Source organism: Miscanthus floridulus, chromosome 13 (assembly GCF_019320115.1).
Source record: "Miscanthus floridulus cultivar M001 chromosome 13, ASM1932011v1, whole genome shotgun sequence".
NCBI classification, from domain to species: domain Eukaryota; kingdom Viridiplantae; phylum Streptophyta; class Magnoliopsida; order Poales; family Poaceae; genus Miscanthus; species Miscanthus floridulus.
In genome coordinates, this window is record NC_089592.1 from 15,892,140 (window position 1) to 15,906,849 (window position 14,710).

General features: G+C 48.9%; 1 protein-coding gene across 4 annotated transcripts in view; it reads right to left on the minus strand.

Annotated features, from left to right (window-relative positions):
• Nucleotides 1-661: 661 nt before the first annotated feature.
• The window catches only part of LOC136502161 (disease resistance protein RGA2-like), a 43,613-nt gene continuing 29,564 nt past the window's right edge, over nt 662-14,710 (minus strand). For 2 of the 4 annotated variants that reach the window (XM_066497633.1, XM_066497632.1), the window contains exon 6: nt 3,287-3,511. In XM_066497633.1, coding sequence (XP_066353730.1) covers nt 3,307-3,511 — 205 coding nt within the window. In that variant the 3' untranslated portion in view covers nt 3,287-3,306. Of the gene's footprint in view, nt 1,237-2,848; nt 2,886-3,286; nt 3,512-14,710 lie in introns of those variants that run through there. The other 2 variants (XM_066497635.1, XM_066497634.1) reach the window with 2 other exon arrangements.

A 14,710-nucleotide genomic window follows, 5' to 3' on the forward strand; every position in this document is an offset into this window, starting at 1 on the left:
CGAAACCAAAACCCGTTGGCAGAGCCCAAACCGTCCCACCCTCCCTCACCACGTGTGCTTCGACCGCCAAACCCAGGCCCGCGATGATGGCCTCCGCCGCCTCGACCTCCTCCGGCGCGGCGCGCGTCCGTGGCGCACCGCGGTGCTCACCCTCCGCGACGAGTCCCTCGCCCTCACCCCTCGTCGAGATCCTCTGCCGCGTGCTCCTCTCCCTGGCCTCGCCCTCGCTCGCCGCGCTCTGCCCTCATGAGGTGCGGCTCCTGAATCCTGATCTCCTCTTTCTCCGCCCCCGCGGTGTCTGTCTGCCACCTGGTGGTGGTTCTGTGCTTCCGCTCCGCTCCGTCAGTCAGCTGTCGCACGACACGGTGGATTGTGTTGTACCATTAGTCCATTACCATTACCAAGCAGCACAAATTGTTGATGGCAGCCAAACCATTGCAACAAGAAAGGTAAAAAATAAAATGACAGAGTCAGATGGTGGTGACAGTTGCACATTGCACTGGTTCCAATATTAGAGACTTGGTTACCCATCCATTTTAGTGCCTACCACCAGCTGTGATAAGAAGAATAGAGCTCGTCCAGAGGAGCATGACAAGCTTAAGGTTTCAACAACATGCTTGTTGGGTACAAGCGGATGAAAATTATGAATGGAGATGAAAATACATAGTAATTGATAATTGAGTAATTAGCCAAAGTCTATCACAACCACACAAATATTACAAAGTACTTGTATATGGGTACAAAGTCAGCAAGTCACAAATACGAGAGGAAGCTCAGATAAGCAGTTTTAAGTATCCGTATAAACTTTAACACTTGTATCTGTTTTAAAATAATTATGTCTACTAAAATTGGTAGCTCAAATTGGTGGACTAGTATAATTAATGATCCAACTTTAGATGCTGAAGGGTTGCATATGCTCTATATAGTCTGGCATTTTTGGTGTGACGTGTACTCACTGCTCTGCGCTCCACACCAAGGCTTTAACAAAAACCTTGCATTTCACCAACTGTTGCCACTGCTTGTACAGTATGTATGTGAGGAGATTTGCAACCCAAGGTGCTGCAGCAGCTGTAAAAGAATGTGTACCGTACAGGCCCACATGGCCCCGTTCGCTTGAATTTATCAGCCGTACCGTTTCAGCGAAATAACAGTGTTTTTTCTCACAACAAATCAGCATCAGCATCAGCCGTTTTTTCCAACCAACCGAACAGGGCCTAAATGTCCCTCCAATTCACCCTGTGAGCATCCAAAGAATCCAAGAGGTTAGAAAAATGCTTATCAAATTATATATACCAATAAAAATGTGTAAAGCCTTAGCAGTTAGAATACATGTCGGAGGAAAACTAATTAAATACCTGCAGCTGTATCTTCTGCTCAGGCATTCTTTTTCTTTTGTTTATCTTTTTGAACGGAAGCTGTTCGACCACCCCGAGAAGCAAGAATTTTGTCTCTCAGTTCTTCCCTAAATTCCCTTTTCTCCTCTACCATGTACTCTACAACACTTCTTCTTATCTCCAGTGCAGGCTTAGGTACTCTGGGATTCTCCCAAATCATGCCCCTAAGGGCATCCTCGGCTTTCTTCACCGCTTTCTCTGTGGCGCTGAAGCAGATAATTTCAACCTGGACTTGCTTGAGTGAGGAGAGATTCTCCAAGCCAAAACTGAGATCGTCTGTTGTGAGTGACGCCTGAAATGATAGCTTAAGCCTTTCAAGTTTTTTCATAGATCCTTGTCCAAACTTGATTCCAATGGCACGGCTGAACAGGTGGAGAGTTTTCAGATTGCCAAATCCATTACTGACAACAAGCAACTTGTCTTCACCAACAACCTTTCCTTCTGGGGTCTGCTTAGGCCTTTCCTCTGGGGTTTTCTTTGCAGTAAGCGAAAGGAAAAGGAGATCAGGTAAACCCCCAAGAATTTTAAGAGCACCCTCTTCCAATAAGTAGACCTCAATGGACAGAGGGCTGAGTTTTTTTAGTTTGTCGATCCAAGCTGGTAGTGTGTGAAACGTGCTGTGCTGTATTTCAAGCTTTTCAATGTGCTGAAAGATTTTATGTATATCATCATCATCTGGCTTGAACTCTAGTAAACAACTGGTGCAGATGGATAGACGCTGGAGCTTCGTCGTTCTTAGTTTGCAGAGAGTCTCAGGCAAAAGTTTACTAGAACTTTCATCCCATGACCACAAGGCAATTCTGAGAACCCTCAGTTCTGGCAGAGCACATATACCTTCCAGAATATCTGGAGACTTACTGATATCAATGTCCTGTAGCTCTTCTAGAGCTTGTAAATTAGAAATCCCAGCTGGCACTTTGGTTAATCTGTTAACAAGGAGACACCGCAGTTGTTTTAGTCCAACAAACGTACATGGCAGTTCATGTACACTAGTTTTCCTCAAGTCCAGCGTCTGCAGAAACTGCAGTTTTCCAACCTGTCGGGGGATCGCAGTAATCTGTGTGCTTTCAAGGACCAGATATCTCAACTGATGCAAACTCCCAATGTATTTAGCAATATGTTGTTTCCCCAATGGACCTTCTAATTCCAGCACTCGCAGATTCTTGTTGATTTTAAGGTCTTTCTTAGAATCAGCACTGCAAGATATGGAAAGTGATGTCTGCCGGAAGGACTTGATTGTTTCTTCTTCAGGTGAACGGTTTTCTTCTTTATTTGCAAATGAGAAAATGAGATCGACCATCGGCACAGGAACCCGGCAAGCAAGAGCTTCGCTACCATAGTCATGTTCTATTGGCTGGATCATGCCAGTATCGAGGAGCTCATAAAAGTTTCTCTCGCCCAGTTCTTGTAAGTTCTGACCATCATTACCATGGATTAAATCTTCAGATAGCCATCTCTGTACCAAACTATCTCTTCTGATCACATAATCCTCTGGGACAGTACATAGGTACAGGAAACACGTCCTTAGATGTTGAGGTAGGTTATCATAGCTGCGTGATAGTATTCTTCTCATATTCTTAACACGATAACCAAGTTCAAAAGACCCAGAACCAATAGAGTCGGCCACCTTTTTCTATTCCTCCGGTGAATTTAGAGAATCATTAGGCAATAAACTTGCAAAAGTAATGATGGCTAATGGTAACCGGCCGCACTTCTTTAATATCCTCTTGGTTGATTCTCTATATACAGAAGGACAACCATCTTCACTACCAAAATATGTTCTTCTATAGAATAATGTCTTGGAGTCCTCGTTAGAGGGCCTGTTCGGCAGGACTGAAAAATACTGTTCCGGCTGATTGTTGTGAGAGAAAAATACTGTTCTGGCAGGATGTGAACAGTGCTTTCGTGAGTGTCAGAACCAGCCAGCCGGCCGGCTTAAAGCCAGCCGAACAAGCTCAGAAAGAAGCGGCAGTCTATAAACACCACCAATGGATTCAACAACATCAACTTTGTAAGTTGTGGTTATTATTCCACTCCCGTGATTATTACCAACCAATGCAGGCTTGATCGTTTCCCATACTGATAGCTCCCATATGTTGTCAAGAACAATCAAGTACCTAGTGACAAATTGTAACACCCCGGTGTTACATTGTAATGTTTTGCTTAAATATTTCGTAAGCATCTGAATTATGTGCATATGTGTATGACATAAAGTATAACTCGATGTTCGGCACTTGAAACATTCATACGAAACATGAGTCCGTGGTTACGTTTCATATAATACTGGGTAATCGCATTGTTCTGGAAACTAAAAGGGCTAAAGAACGTTTGGCTAACGGCGATAAACTAGGTGTGGTCGGACAAGGATAGCTGGTTAGTACCTCGCGTAGGCTGGGTTGGATTCCGACGCGGAATCGTTCGTTTCAACGTCGTTCGCGTAAGTTTCGGAAGTGGCCGACGATGCCACTTTTGGCAAGCTTTGTGGAACGATCGGCTTAAGCAGTAGGACGATATCTTGGCTCCGTTAGATAGCTTAATGTACCCTATTGTGTATCAAATAGTTAGTTCGGCTTCTGGAGCATCGCGTACAAGTTTTCTGCTTGCTTTAAAAAGCGTGCGCGTCACTGAAATCGGCACTGGGCGCGGTCACCGCTGGCCTGGCACGCTGCTGGCATTGCCAGCGCTCTGCCGTGCCGTCCGCGTTCGCGCGCGCACCGCGTCCATCGTCCCGCCGGCCACGCGTGCGGCTCTGGCATAGCGCGCCAAGACCGCCTGCCACCGCGCTGTCCGCGACCCCAGCCACGGCCGGCCTTGGCCACGCTGCTGCCCGCCGACCAAACTGTTGTGCCATGCCTTGCTCTGCACTGTCTTGGCCGGGAGCGCGCCGGGTCATGCACTGCACGTCGCTAGCGGCTAGGCCAGCTCTGCTCCGTTGACTCCTTGGCTGTGCGCTCGAAGGACATCCGCCTGCCCTGCCATACCCTCCGCGTCGCATCGCTCTGCGTCGGTTGTCTGGCGCTGCCCGCAGCGATGGCGCCATATCGCGCTCGTCGCTTTGTTGTTGTGGCCGTGCAGGCAGCCGTCTGGGGGTACGTCCCGCCTGCCCCGTTGTTCCGTAGCGGTGATGTTGGCCCGTGCGTTGACGCCGCAGACGAGCCAAGCCATGACCTCCCCTGTCTCCGCTGTCTCCTTGGCCGCCGAGGCGATTCTCCTCAATTCGCCTTGACCATAGCAGTAGACTCCAATTTGTCTTAGGCTCGGCTTCGTTAGGCATCTGGCTGCGTCCCGTCCCCACCTTGCTGTGTATGTCGTTGCACAGGGCCGTAATTTCATAATCCCGCACCACCGGGTCCATAAGACCGTGCTGGCACTCCTCGACGGCAAGCCAGCCACGCAGTGCCTCTCGTAACGATTCAGTGCACCCACAGCCTCGCCGTACCCTCCTGAGCACCCCGCGCACCGCAGCCGTAGCTTCGCAGCAGGCCAGCCACCACCGCGGCGGTCGTGCCACCGTCGGGCACCACCGCACCGCCGCGAGCGCACGTGGCCAGCTCTACTCAAACCACCTCTGACCGAACCGTCAACGCGAAGGTATCCGTGAGTACTCCCTGGTGCTCGCTAGCTTGTGTGCTGGCCTTGCCTTCGCTGTTGCTTACGGGAACGCGCCCGCCTTTGCAGGTCAGGAGCCACCGCCGGGAAGGGAGTTCGGAGCGCCGCCTCTGCTCGCCGTGTCGCCTCCAGTAGCTTCTACTTGTCGTCAAGGTACCTATCGACCCCTTAGGTAGGTAGTAGAGGTTCGGGTGAGGCCGGCGTGGTCGCTCAGTGCCGCGCCGTCGCGCCGGTGCGCGCTCTGGGGGCCAGGGACTTAGCCGCGGTGAAGAAGTAGAAATGGGAGGGTGCAGCTGTAAAACGGTAGACTGAGGAAATAGTGCTCTGGTGCTCGCGGAGATTATCTAGGACTTCGGGGGTGCCCGTGCATATTTGCCGACGCGCGCAGGCCTTTCCCCGTCGCGGGCCATTGGCCGTCTGGGCAGCGCCTCCGCGTGGGCCGCGCGGTGGCCTGCTGTCGCGCGCGGGCGGGATGGCGCACTGGGCCGAGCCGCGCGGTGTAGGCCGACGTAAGAGAATTCGTTTTTCTTATTTTTCCAGAGGATAGAAATGCTTATCCATTTTGGTTATGAATCCAACTTCGATAAATCGTAGTAAGTTGCGTGGTTGTCCAAAAATAGTGAAACTACTTTTGTTACGTTCGCAAAAATACCATCTATCTGTTAGCGCAGTTAGTTCGCAGCTAGCTGTTATGATTATAGGCTCATAAATTCTAATTAGAAGACTTAGCATTATGTAGATTAATGTTTGTAGGAATTCTTGTGGCAAATCGGTAATAGTTTTAGCTTTAGAAATTTTACAGTATGTTCACTAGGATATTATGTGCTTGCTGTAAATTTTGTAGCCTTATAACGAGTTGTTAGATAGAGTGACTATTACCTTTGCTTTATCACATGTATCGTAAATTGGCATTAGGAGTAGGAATATCCGTAGTCGCCGTAAGAATGTATGCCACGTTCATACTTGTTAATGGGGCTGGTACGTAGCTTAGACTTTAGTGGGTGGATCTCACTTAGTAGTTTAATAGATGTATTTTTGCATTTAGAGAGGCAGTGCCATAGTGTTAATCATTGCATCATCATTTCATGTAGATCACGAACAGGTAGACTTCGTACCCGTCTGCGAGCCGGAGTACGACGAGGTGATCGAGGAGTACGAGGAGGAGCTCTTCGCACAGGAGGGAGCCCAGGAGCCTGTTGGTACTGACCTTGCTGATCCGGCACCTGCCCAAGGCAAGCCCCGGTGCATAACCCCTATTTTTAAATGATCACTGAATATATTTATATGATATGCATTTACGTTACAGGCATTTTATGGAAACTACATGCATAAATATATCCACCATGAGTCCTACTAGTACAGGTCGAGTAGCTGCTATGCTCAGGATATCGGTAGCGTGAGTAACCTGCTGTTACTCGCAAATAGGTGATTAAACTATGATATCATGATGAGATAATGGAAAGGAAAATGGTGATCGGGCAGGGATGTGGATTTGGTACTGGTGGGTGTGAGGGGTTGTGTCCTACGGCCAACAGGGCATTACTCGGTTACACTTTTTCCCTGTCTGTGTCGATTAAGGACCGGTCGTTGCATATGACTCTAGGCAAGTAACAGATTATTGTCCCGAGCACATACTTGTGTATGGGCGTAGGGAAGGCTTGCTGCTCTCTTGTCGTGGATTCAGCTCTTTCTGGACCGACTGATAGGAAGAGGAGGTGATGGAGGTCCTTGCACTGCACTGAGTCCAGGACTCAGAGGCGGGGGCTTGGAGTCCAAGTTTGGATGGGGACCTGGACACCCGGGACAGGAGAGTGGTGGGTTAGTCCTGCTTGTGCCTGGGGTACAAGCAGGGCATGTGTCTTTGGGGCACCCAGCTGGGCACATTGATTCACGAATCACCGGGTTATCCGGTACGGCTTGTCTGCGGTTTAGCACCGTAGTAAGAACTGGAAGTGGAAAAGGAGAAGGAACAGTATCGATTGCTCAACTCTTGCTTGAAAGTAGCACAGGTGCTTATATAGATTGACTAGATGAAAACTTAATACGGCTGATGATAATAATGTATCAATAAGGACTCACTATTAGTATTGCTTTTGCTAAAAGAGAACCAGCAACCATAAAGCCTAGCATATTCCTTGTAGTCGGGAAAGTATTCCCAGTGGTCGGATAAGTCTTGCGAGTACATTGTGTACTCAGGGTTTATTTACCCCTGTTGCAGGTGATGCTTGAGGAGTTCCTTGTGTGGAGGATCCATCTGGTGGGCTCAGACGGAATCCTCGTTATCTTATCGCTAGATGTTATCTTTTAATATTCCGCTGTTTATCATTCCGCACTCTATATTTGGAATTGTAATAATGTACTTTTTAAGAAACTCTAATGTATGAGATGGACTTGTGTTGTAACTCGTTCTCATTATTGGATCCTTAGGAAAAATGTGGATCTTTTGGGTTCTCCCTTGGGGTGTGCCCGACGGACACCGCTCGCTGTAGTTGCTTTCGAGGTGCTTAGTGTCTGGTGGAAGACGAGCGCCTCCGTAAGTACGCTATTTTGGACGGTTCTGCCACAGTTGGTATCAGAGCCAATAATGGTCACGAGTTCCTCAGTCTTTTACAAAACTAAAAGTTTGACCAACAAAGTGCATATCTTTACTGACCACAAGAGCCTTAAGTATATTTTCACTCAGTCTGAGTTGAACATGAGGGAAAGGAGATGGTTAGAGTTGATGAAGGATTATAATTTGGAAGTCTATTATCATCCAGGAAAAGCCAATGTGGTAGCTGATGCCTTGAGTCGTAAGTTGCATCAGGTTGAGGAAATACCCTTGTCACTCCAACACACAGAGGTGCTAGCTCAGATTGCATTGACCTCAGAGTTGCTGGAGCAAATTATTCGGGAACAAAAGGAAGACCCCGAAGAGATTCCTCACATCAGGAAGTTGCTAGCTGAAGGGCGTGGACCTCATTTTAGCATTGATGAGCAGGGAGTCGTGAGATACAAGAATAGACTAGTGGTTCCATCTAATGAGGAGTTGAAAAGAAAGATTTTGCAAGAAGCCCATCATTCAAAGCTGTCTATCCACCCTGGTAGCAACAAGATGTACCATGATCTGCGCCAACTGTACTGGTGGTCCTACATGAAGCAAGATATCACCCAGTTCGTTGTGGAGTGTGACACTTGCGGTAGAGTCAAGGCAGATCATATGCGTGCTCCTAGATATCTGCAGCCTTTGCCCATTCCTATTTGGAAATGGGAGGATATTTCCCTAGATTTCATTGTGGGCTTACCCCGCACCTCCACGGGTTTTGATTCTATTTGGGTCTTTGTGGACCGTCTCACCAAGTCTGCCCACTTCCTTCCGGTGGATACTAGATACACTACCAAGAAGTATGCGGAGTTATACTTTGATCGGATTGTGACCCTACATGGAGTTCCTCTCACCATCGTCTCTGATAGAGGGTCAGTTTTTGTCTCTTGTTTCTAGGAGAAACTTCAGGAATGTCTGGGTACTCGTCTTCTAAGAAGCTCGGCCTACCACCCATAGACTGATGGTCAAACTGAAAGGGTGAACTAGGTGCTCAAGGATATGCTGCAGGCTTGCACCATCTCTTTTCCTGAGAAGTGGGATCATTGTTTGAAGCTAGCAGAATTTTCATATAATAACAGCTACCAAGAGAGTATCCGCATGGCACCATTTGAAGCTTTATATGGGCAGAAGTGTAGGACGTCACTAAACTGGGTGGAAGTAGGAGACCGTGGGTATTTCAGGCCTGATTTCATAAAGGAGGCTCGAGAGAAAGTAAATATAATTCGTGAACACTTGAAGGCAGCTCAGAGTCGACAGAAGGCTTATGCAGACAAGCGAAGAAGACCTTTGGAATTTGTAGCTAGGGATTATGTGTATCTCAAGGTATCTCCTATGAGAGGGGTACATCGGTTTGGTGCCCATGGCAAGTTAGCCCCTCGGTATGTGGGTCCATACAAGGTGTTGCAGCAGTGTGGCCCCGTTGCTTATCGTCTCCAACTCCCTGAAATTCTCTCGGCAGTTCACAATGTATTTCACATCTCGCAATTGAAGAAATGCCTATGAGTCCCTGAAGAATCTGTGGAAATAGAAGGACTTCCACTCCAACCTGATCTGTCTTATGTGGAGCATCCTATAAAAATCTTGGATGAGAAGGAGAAAGTGACCAGGAACAGGGTGATAAAGTTTTACAAGGTGCAATGGCAAAATCATTCAGAAGACAAAGCCATCTGGGAGCAAGAGAGCTACATATTAAAGCATTACCCCCATCTCCTCTCTAGGTCGGATAGTTAGTTATTGCGCCAAATGTACTCCCTACCTCTTTCTCACACTAGGCACATGAAATCTAGGGTCGAGATTTTCTTTTAGGGGGGTAGATTTGTAACACCCCGGTGTTACATTGTAATGTTTTGCTTAAACATTTCGTAAGCATCTGAATTATGTGCATATGTGTATGACATAAAGTATAACTCGATGTTCGGCACTTGAAACATTCATACGAAACATGAGTCCGTGGTTACGTTTCATATAATACTAGGTAATCGCATTGTTCTAGAAACTAAAAGGGCTAATGAACGTTTGGCTAACGGCGATAAACTAGGTGTGGTCGGACAAGGATAGCTGGTTAGTACCTCGCGTAGGCTGGGTTGGATTCCGACGCGGAATCGTTCGTTTCAACGTCGTTCGCGTAAGTTTCGGAAGTGGCCGACGATGCCACTTTTGGCAAGCTCTGTGGAACGATCGGCTTAAGCAGTAGGATGATATCTTGGCTCCGTTAGATAGCTTAATGTACCCTATTGTGTATCAAATAGTTAGTTCGGCTTTTGGAGCATTGCGTACAAGTTTTCTGCTTGCTTTAAAAAGCGTGCGTGTCACTGAAATCGGCACTAGGCGCGGTCACCGCTGGCCTAGCACGCTGCTGGCATTGCCAGCGCTTTGTCGTGCCGTCTGCGTTCGCGTGCGCACCGCGTCCACCATCCCGCCGGCCACGCACGCGGCTCTGGCATAGCGCGCTAAGACCGCTTGCCACCGCGCTGTCCGCGACCCCAGCCACTGCCGGCCTCAGCCACGCTGCTGCCCGCCGACCAAACTGTCGTGCCATGCCTTGCTCTGCACTGTCTTGGCTAGGAGCGCGCCGGGTCATGCACTGCACGTCGCCAGTGGCTAGGCCAGCTCTGCTCCGTTGACTCCTTGGCTGTGCGCTCAAAGGACGTCCGCCTGCCCCGCCATACCCTCCGCGTCGCATCGCTCTGCGTCGGTTGTCTGGCGCTGCCCGCAGCGACGGCGCCATACCGCGCTCGTCGCTTTGTTGCTATGGCCGTGCAGGCAGCTGTCTAGGGGTACGTCCTGCCTGCCCCGTTGTTCCATAGTGGTGATGTTGGCCCGTGCGTTGACGCCGTAGACGAGCCAAGCCATGACCTCCCCTGTCTCCGCTGTCTCCTTGGCCGCCGAGGCGATTCTCCTCAATTCGCCTTAACCATAGCAGTAGACTCCAATTCGTCTTAGGCTCGGCTTCTTTAGGCATCTGGCTTCGTCCCGTCCCCACCTTGCTGTGTATGCCGTTGCACAGGGCCGTAATTTCATAATCCCGTGCCACCGGGTCCATAAGACCGCGCTGGCACTCCTCGACGGCAAGCCAGCCACACAGTGGCTCTCGTAACGATTCAGTGCACCCACAGCCTCGCCGTACCCTCCTGAGCACCCCGCGCACCGCAGCCGTAGCTTCGCAGCAGGCCAGCCACCACCGCGGCGGTCATGCCACCGTCGGGCACCACCGCACCGCCGCGAGCGCACATGGCCAGCTCTGCTCAGACCACCTCCGACCGAACCATCAACGTGAAGGTATCCATGAGTACTCCCTGGTGCTCGCTAGCTCGTGTGCTGGCCTTGCCTTCGCTGTTGCTTATGGGAACGCGCCCGCCTTTGCAGGTCAGGAGCCATCGCCGGGGAGGGAGTTCGGAGCACTACCTCTGCTCGCCGTGTCGCCTCTAGTAGCTTCTACTTGTCGTCAAGGTACCTATCGACCCCTTAGGTAGGTAGTAGAGGTTCAGGTGAGGCTGGCGTAGTCGCTCAGTGCCGCGCCGTCGCGCCGGTGCGCGCTCTGGGGGCCAGGGACTTAGCCGCGGTGAAGAAGTAGAAATGGGAGGGTGCAGCTGTAAAACGGTAGACTGAGGAAATAGTGCTCTGGTGCTCGCGGAGATTATCTAGGACTTCAGGGGTGCCCGTGCATATTTGCCGATGCGCGCAGGCCTTTCTCCATCGCGGGCCGTTGGCCGTCTGGGCCGCGCCTCCGTGTGGGCCGCGCGGTGGCCTGCTGTCGCGCGCGGGCGGGATGGCGCACTGGGCCGAGCCGCGCGGTGTGGGCCGATGTAAGAGAATTCGGTTTTCTTATTTTTCCAGAGGATAGAAATGCTTATCCATTTTGGTTATGAATCCAACTTCAATAAATCGTAGTAAGTTGCGTGGTTGTCCAAAAATAGTGAAACTACTTTTGTTAGGTTCGCAAAAATACCATCTATCTGTTAGGGCAGTTAGTTTGCAGCTAGCTGTTATGATTATAGGCTTATAAATTCTAATTAGAAGACTTAGCATTATGTAGATTAATGTTTGTAGGAATTCTTGTGGCAAATCGGTAATAGTTTTAGCTTTAGAAATTTTACAGTATGTTCACTAGGATATTATGTGCTTGCTATAAATTTTGTAGCCTTATAACAAGTTGTTAGATAGAGTAGCTATTACCTTTGCTTTATCGTATGTATCGTAAATTGGCATTAGGAGTAGGAATATCCGTAGTCGCCGTAAGAATGTATGTCACGTTCATACTTGTTAGTGGTGCTGGTACGTAGCTTAGACTTTAGTGGGTAGATCTCACTTAGTAGTTTAATAGATGTACTTTTGCATTTAGAGAGTGCTATTGCCGTAGTGTTAATCATTGCATCATCATTTCATGTAGATCACGAACAGGTAGACTTCATACCCGTCTGCGAGCCGGAGTACGACGAGGTGATCGAGGAGTATGAGGAGGAGCTCTTCGCATAGGAGGGAGCCCAGGAGCCTGTTGGTACTGACCTTGCTGACCCGGCACCTGCCCAAGGCAAGCCCCGGTGCATAACCCCTATTTTTAAATGATCACTGAATATATTTATATGATATGCATTTACTGTTACAGGCATTTTATGGAAACTACATGCATAAATATATCCACCATGAGTCCTACTAGTATAGGTCGAGTAGCTGCTATGCTTAGGATATCGGTAGCGTGAGTAACCTGCTGTTACTCGCAAATAGGTGATTAAACTATGATATCATGATGAGATAATGGAAAGGAAAATGGTGATCGGGCAGGGATGTGGATTTGGTACTGGTGGGTGTGAGGGGTTGTGTCCTACGGCCAACAGGGCATAAGCTCGGTTACACTTTTTCCTTGTCTGTGTCGATTAAGGACCGGTCGTTGCATATGACTCTAGGCAAGTCACAGATTATTGTCCCGAGCACATACTTGGGTATGGGCGCAGGGAAGGCTTGCTGCTCTCTTGTCGTGGATCCGGCTCTTTCCGGACCGACTGATGGGAAGAGGAGGTGGTGGAGGTCCTTGCACCGCACTGAGTCCGGGACTCAGAGGCGGGGGCTTGGAGTCCAAGTTTGGACGGGGGACCTGGACACCCGGGACAGGAGAGTGGTGGGTTAGTCCTGCTTGTGCCTGGGGTACAAGCGGGGCGTGTGTCTTCGGGGCAACAAGCTGGGCACATTGATTCACGATTCGCCGGGTTATCCGGTACGGCTTGTCTACGGTTTAGCACCGTAGTAAGAACTGGAAGTGGAAAAGGAGAAGGAAAAGTATCGATTGCTCAACTCTTGCTTGAAAGTAGCACAGGTGCTTATATAGATTGACTAGATGAAAACTTAATACGGCTGATGATAATAATGTATCAATAAGGACTGACTATTAGTATTGCTTTTGCTAAAAGAGAACCAGCAACCATAAAGCCTAGCATATTCCTTGTAGTCGGGAAAGTATTCCCACTAGTCGGATAAGTCTTGCGAGTACATTGTGTACTCAGGGTTTATTTACCCCTGTTGCAGGTGATGCTTGAGAAGTTCCTTGTGTGGAGGATCCATCTGGTGGGCTCAGACGGAATCCTCGTTATCTTATCGCTAGATGTTATCTTTTAATATTCCGCTGTTTATCATTCCGCACTCTGTATTTGGAATTGTAATAATGTACTTTTTAAGAAACTCTAATGTATGAGATGGACTTGTGTTGTAACTCGTTCTCATTATTGGATCCTTGGGAAAAATGTGGATCTTTCGGGTTCTCCCTCGGGGTGTGCCCGACGGACACCAGCTCGCTGTAGTTGCTTTCGGGGTGCTTAGTGTCTGGTGGAAGACGAGCGCCTCCGTAAGTACGCTATTTCGGGCGGTTCTGCCGCACAAACCATGTTCACATGCATGAATTTGCAAATATATAAAGCTATACTATCATGCGCATAATTGTAACATGGGTGATGGTGTTGGAATATCTGATAGGTGAGACCGGAATTTCTAGGTGATGCATGGCACATTGGATCGGTTGTTGGCGTGATTGGTTTGTTACCCCAAGCTGTTATAATTTTTTGTTGTAAGTTAGTTGTTAGTAGATTCTTGTACAAGTTGTAAGCGTCACGCTAGGGGCTGTTCTTATCTATATTAACATGGAGCCGTGAGCCTAAGAAGGCATCATGTTACAACCATTCGCACATGGTGTCAGAGCTAGGTTAGTCCACAAACTTCTCAATGGCTTCCTCCTCTGCGCCTCCTGCATCGTTCTCTCCGATCGGATGTCCGGTCATGGAGAAGCTGGCCAAGAACAACTTTCCTCTGTGGAAAGCGCAAGGCCTCTCTGCTCTTCGTGGTGCGCAAGTCGCGCACTTCCTCAACACCGATGCAGCGGTGCCGCCAAAGCAGATCCCCAAGTCGTCTGAGAAGCCGGTCGTCTCCACTCAGTCTCCACCACCTGTCCTGACTCAGCTTCATCCCGCTCTGACACTGGGGGGCACGGGGACGGGGGATCCTCCTCGACTGCGTCGCCGACAGCACCGCCCGGATTTTCTATGATGGAGTCTACTGTCGCTGGATCTCCTGCGGCGGATTCTGGTGGAGCGCCTCCCGGATCTTTTGTGTCGGCGTCGCCTGCACCAGCTGCTGCACCACGACCCATTACACAGCTTCAACAAGGTATACGGAAACCAAAAACCTACACCAATGGTACGATTCGATATGGTGCACCGCAATATTTGACGTTAACCAGACCAGATATATCATTCTCAGTCAATAAAGTTTGTCAGTTCTTGCATTCACCAACAACTGATCATTAGGAAGCTGTGAAGAGGATTCTATGATATATTAAGGGAATCGTCGGTTTTGGCCTTAAGATTAGAAAGTCTGACTCAATGCTTGTGAGTGCTTTTGCAGATGCAGATTGGGCAGGCTGTCCAGATGATAGAAGGTCGACCGGTGGTTTTGCAGTATTCTTGGGATGCAATCTTATGTCTTGGTGTGCTAGGAAACAGGCCACGGTTTCTAGGTCAAGTACTGAAGCCGAGTACAAAGCTTTGGCCAATGCAACTGCTGAGGTAATGTGGATATGAAAGTTACTTGATGAATTAAGTATTTCATATCCTTGTGCAGCTCGTTTATGGTGTGATAA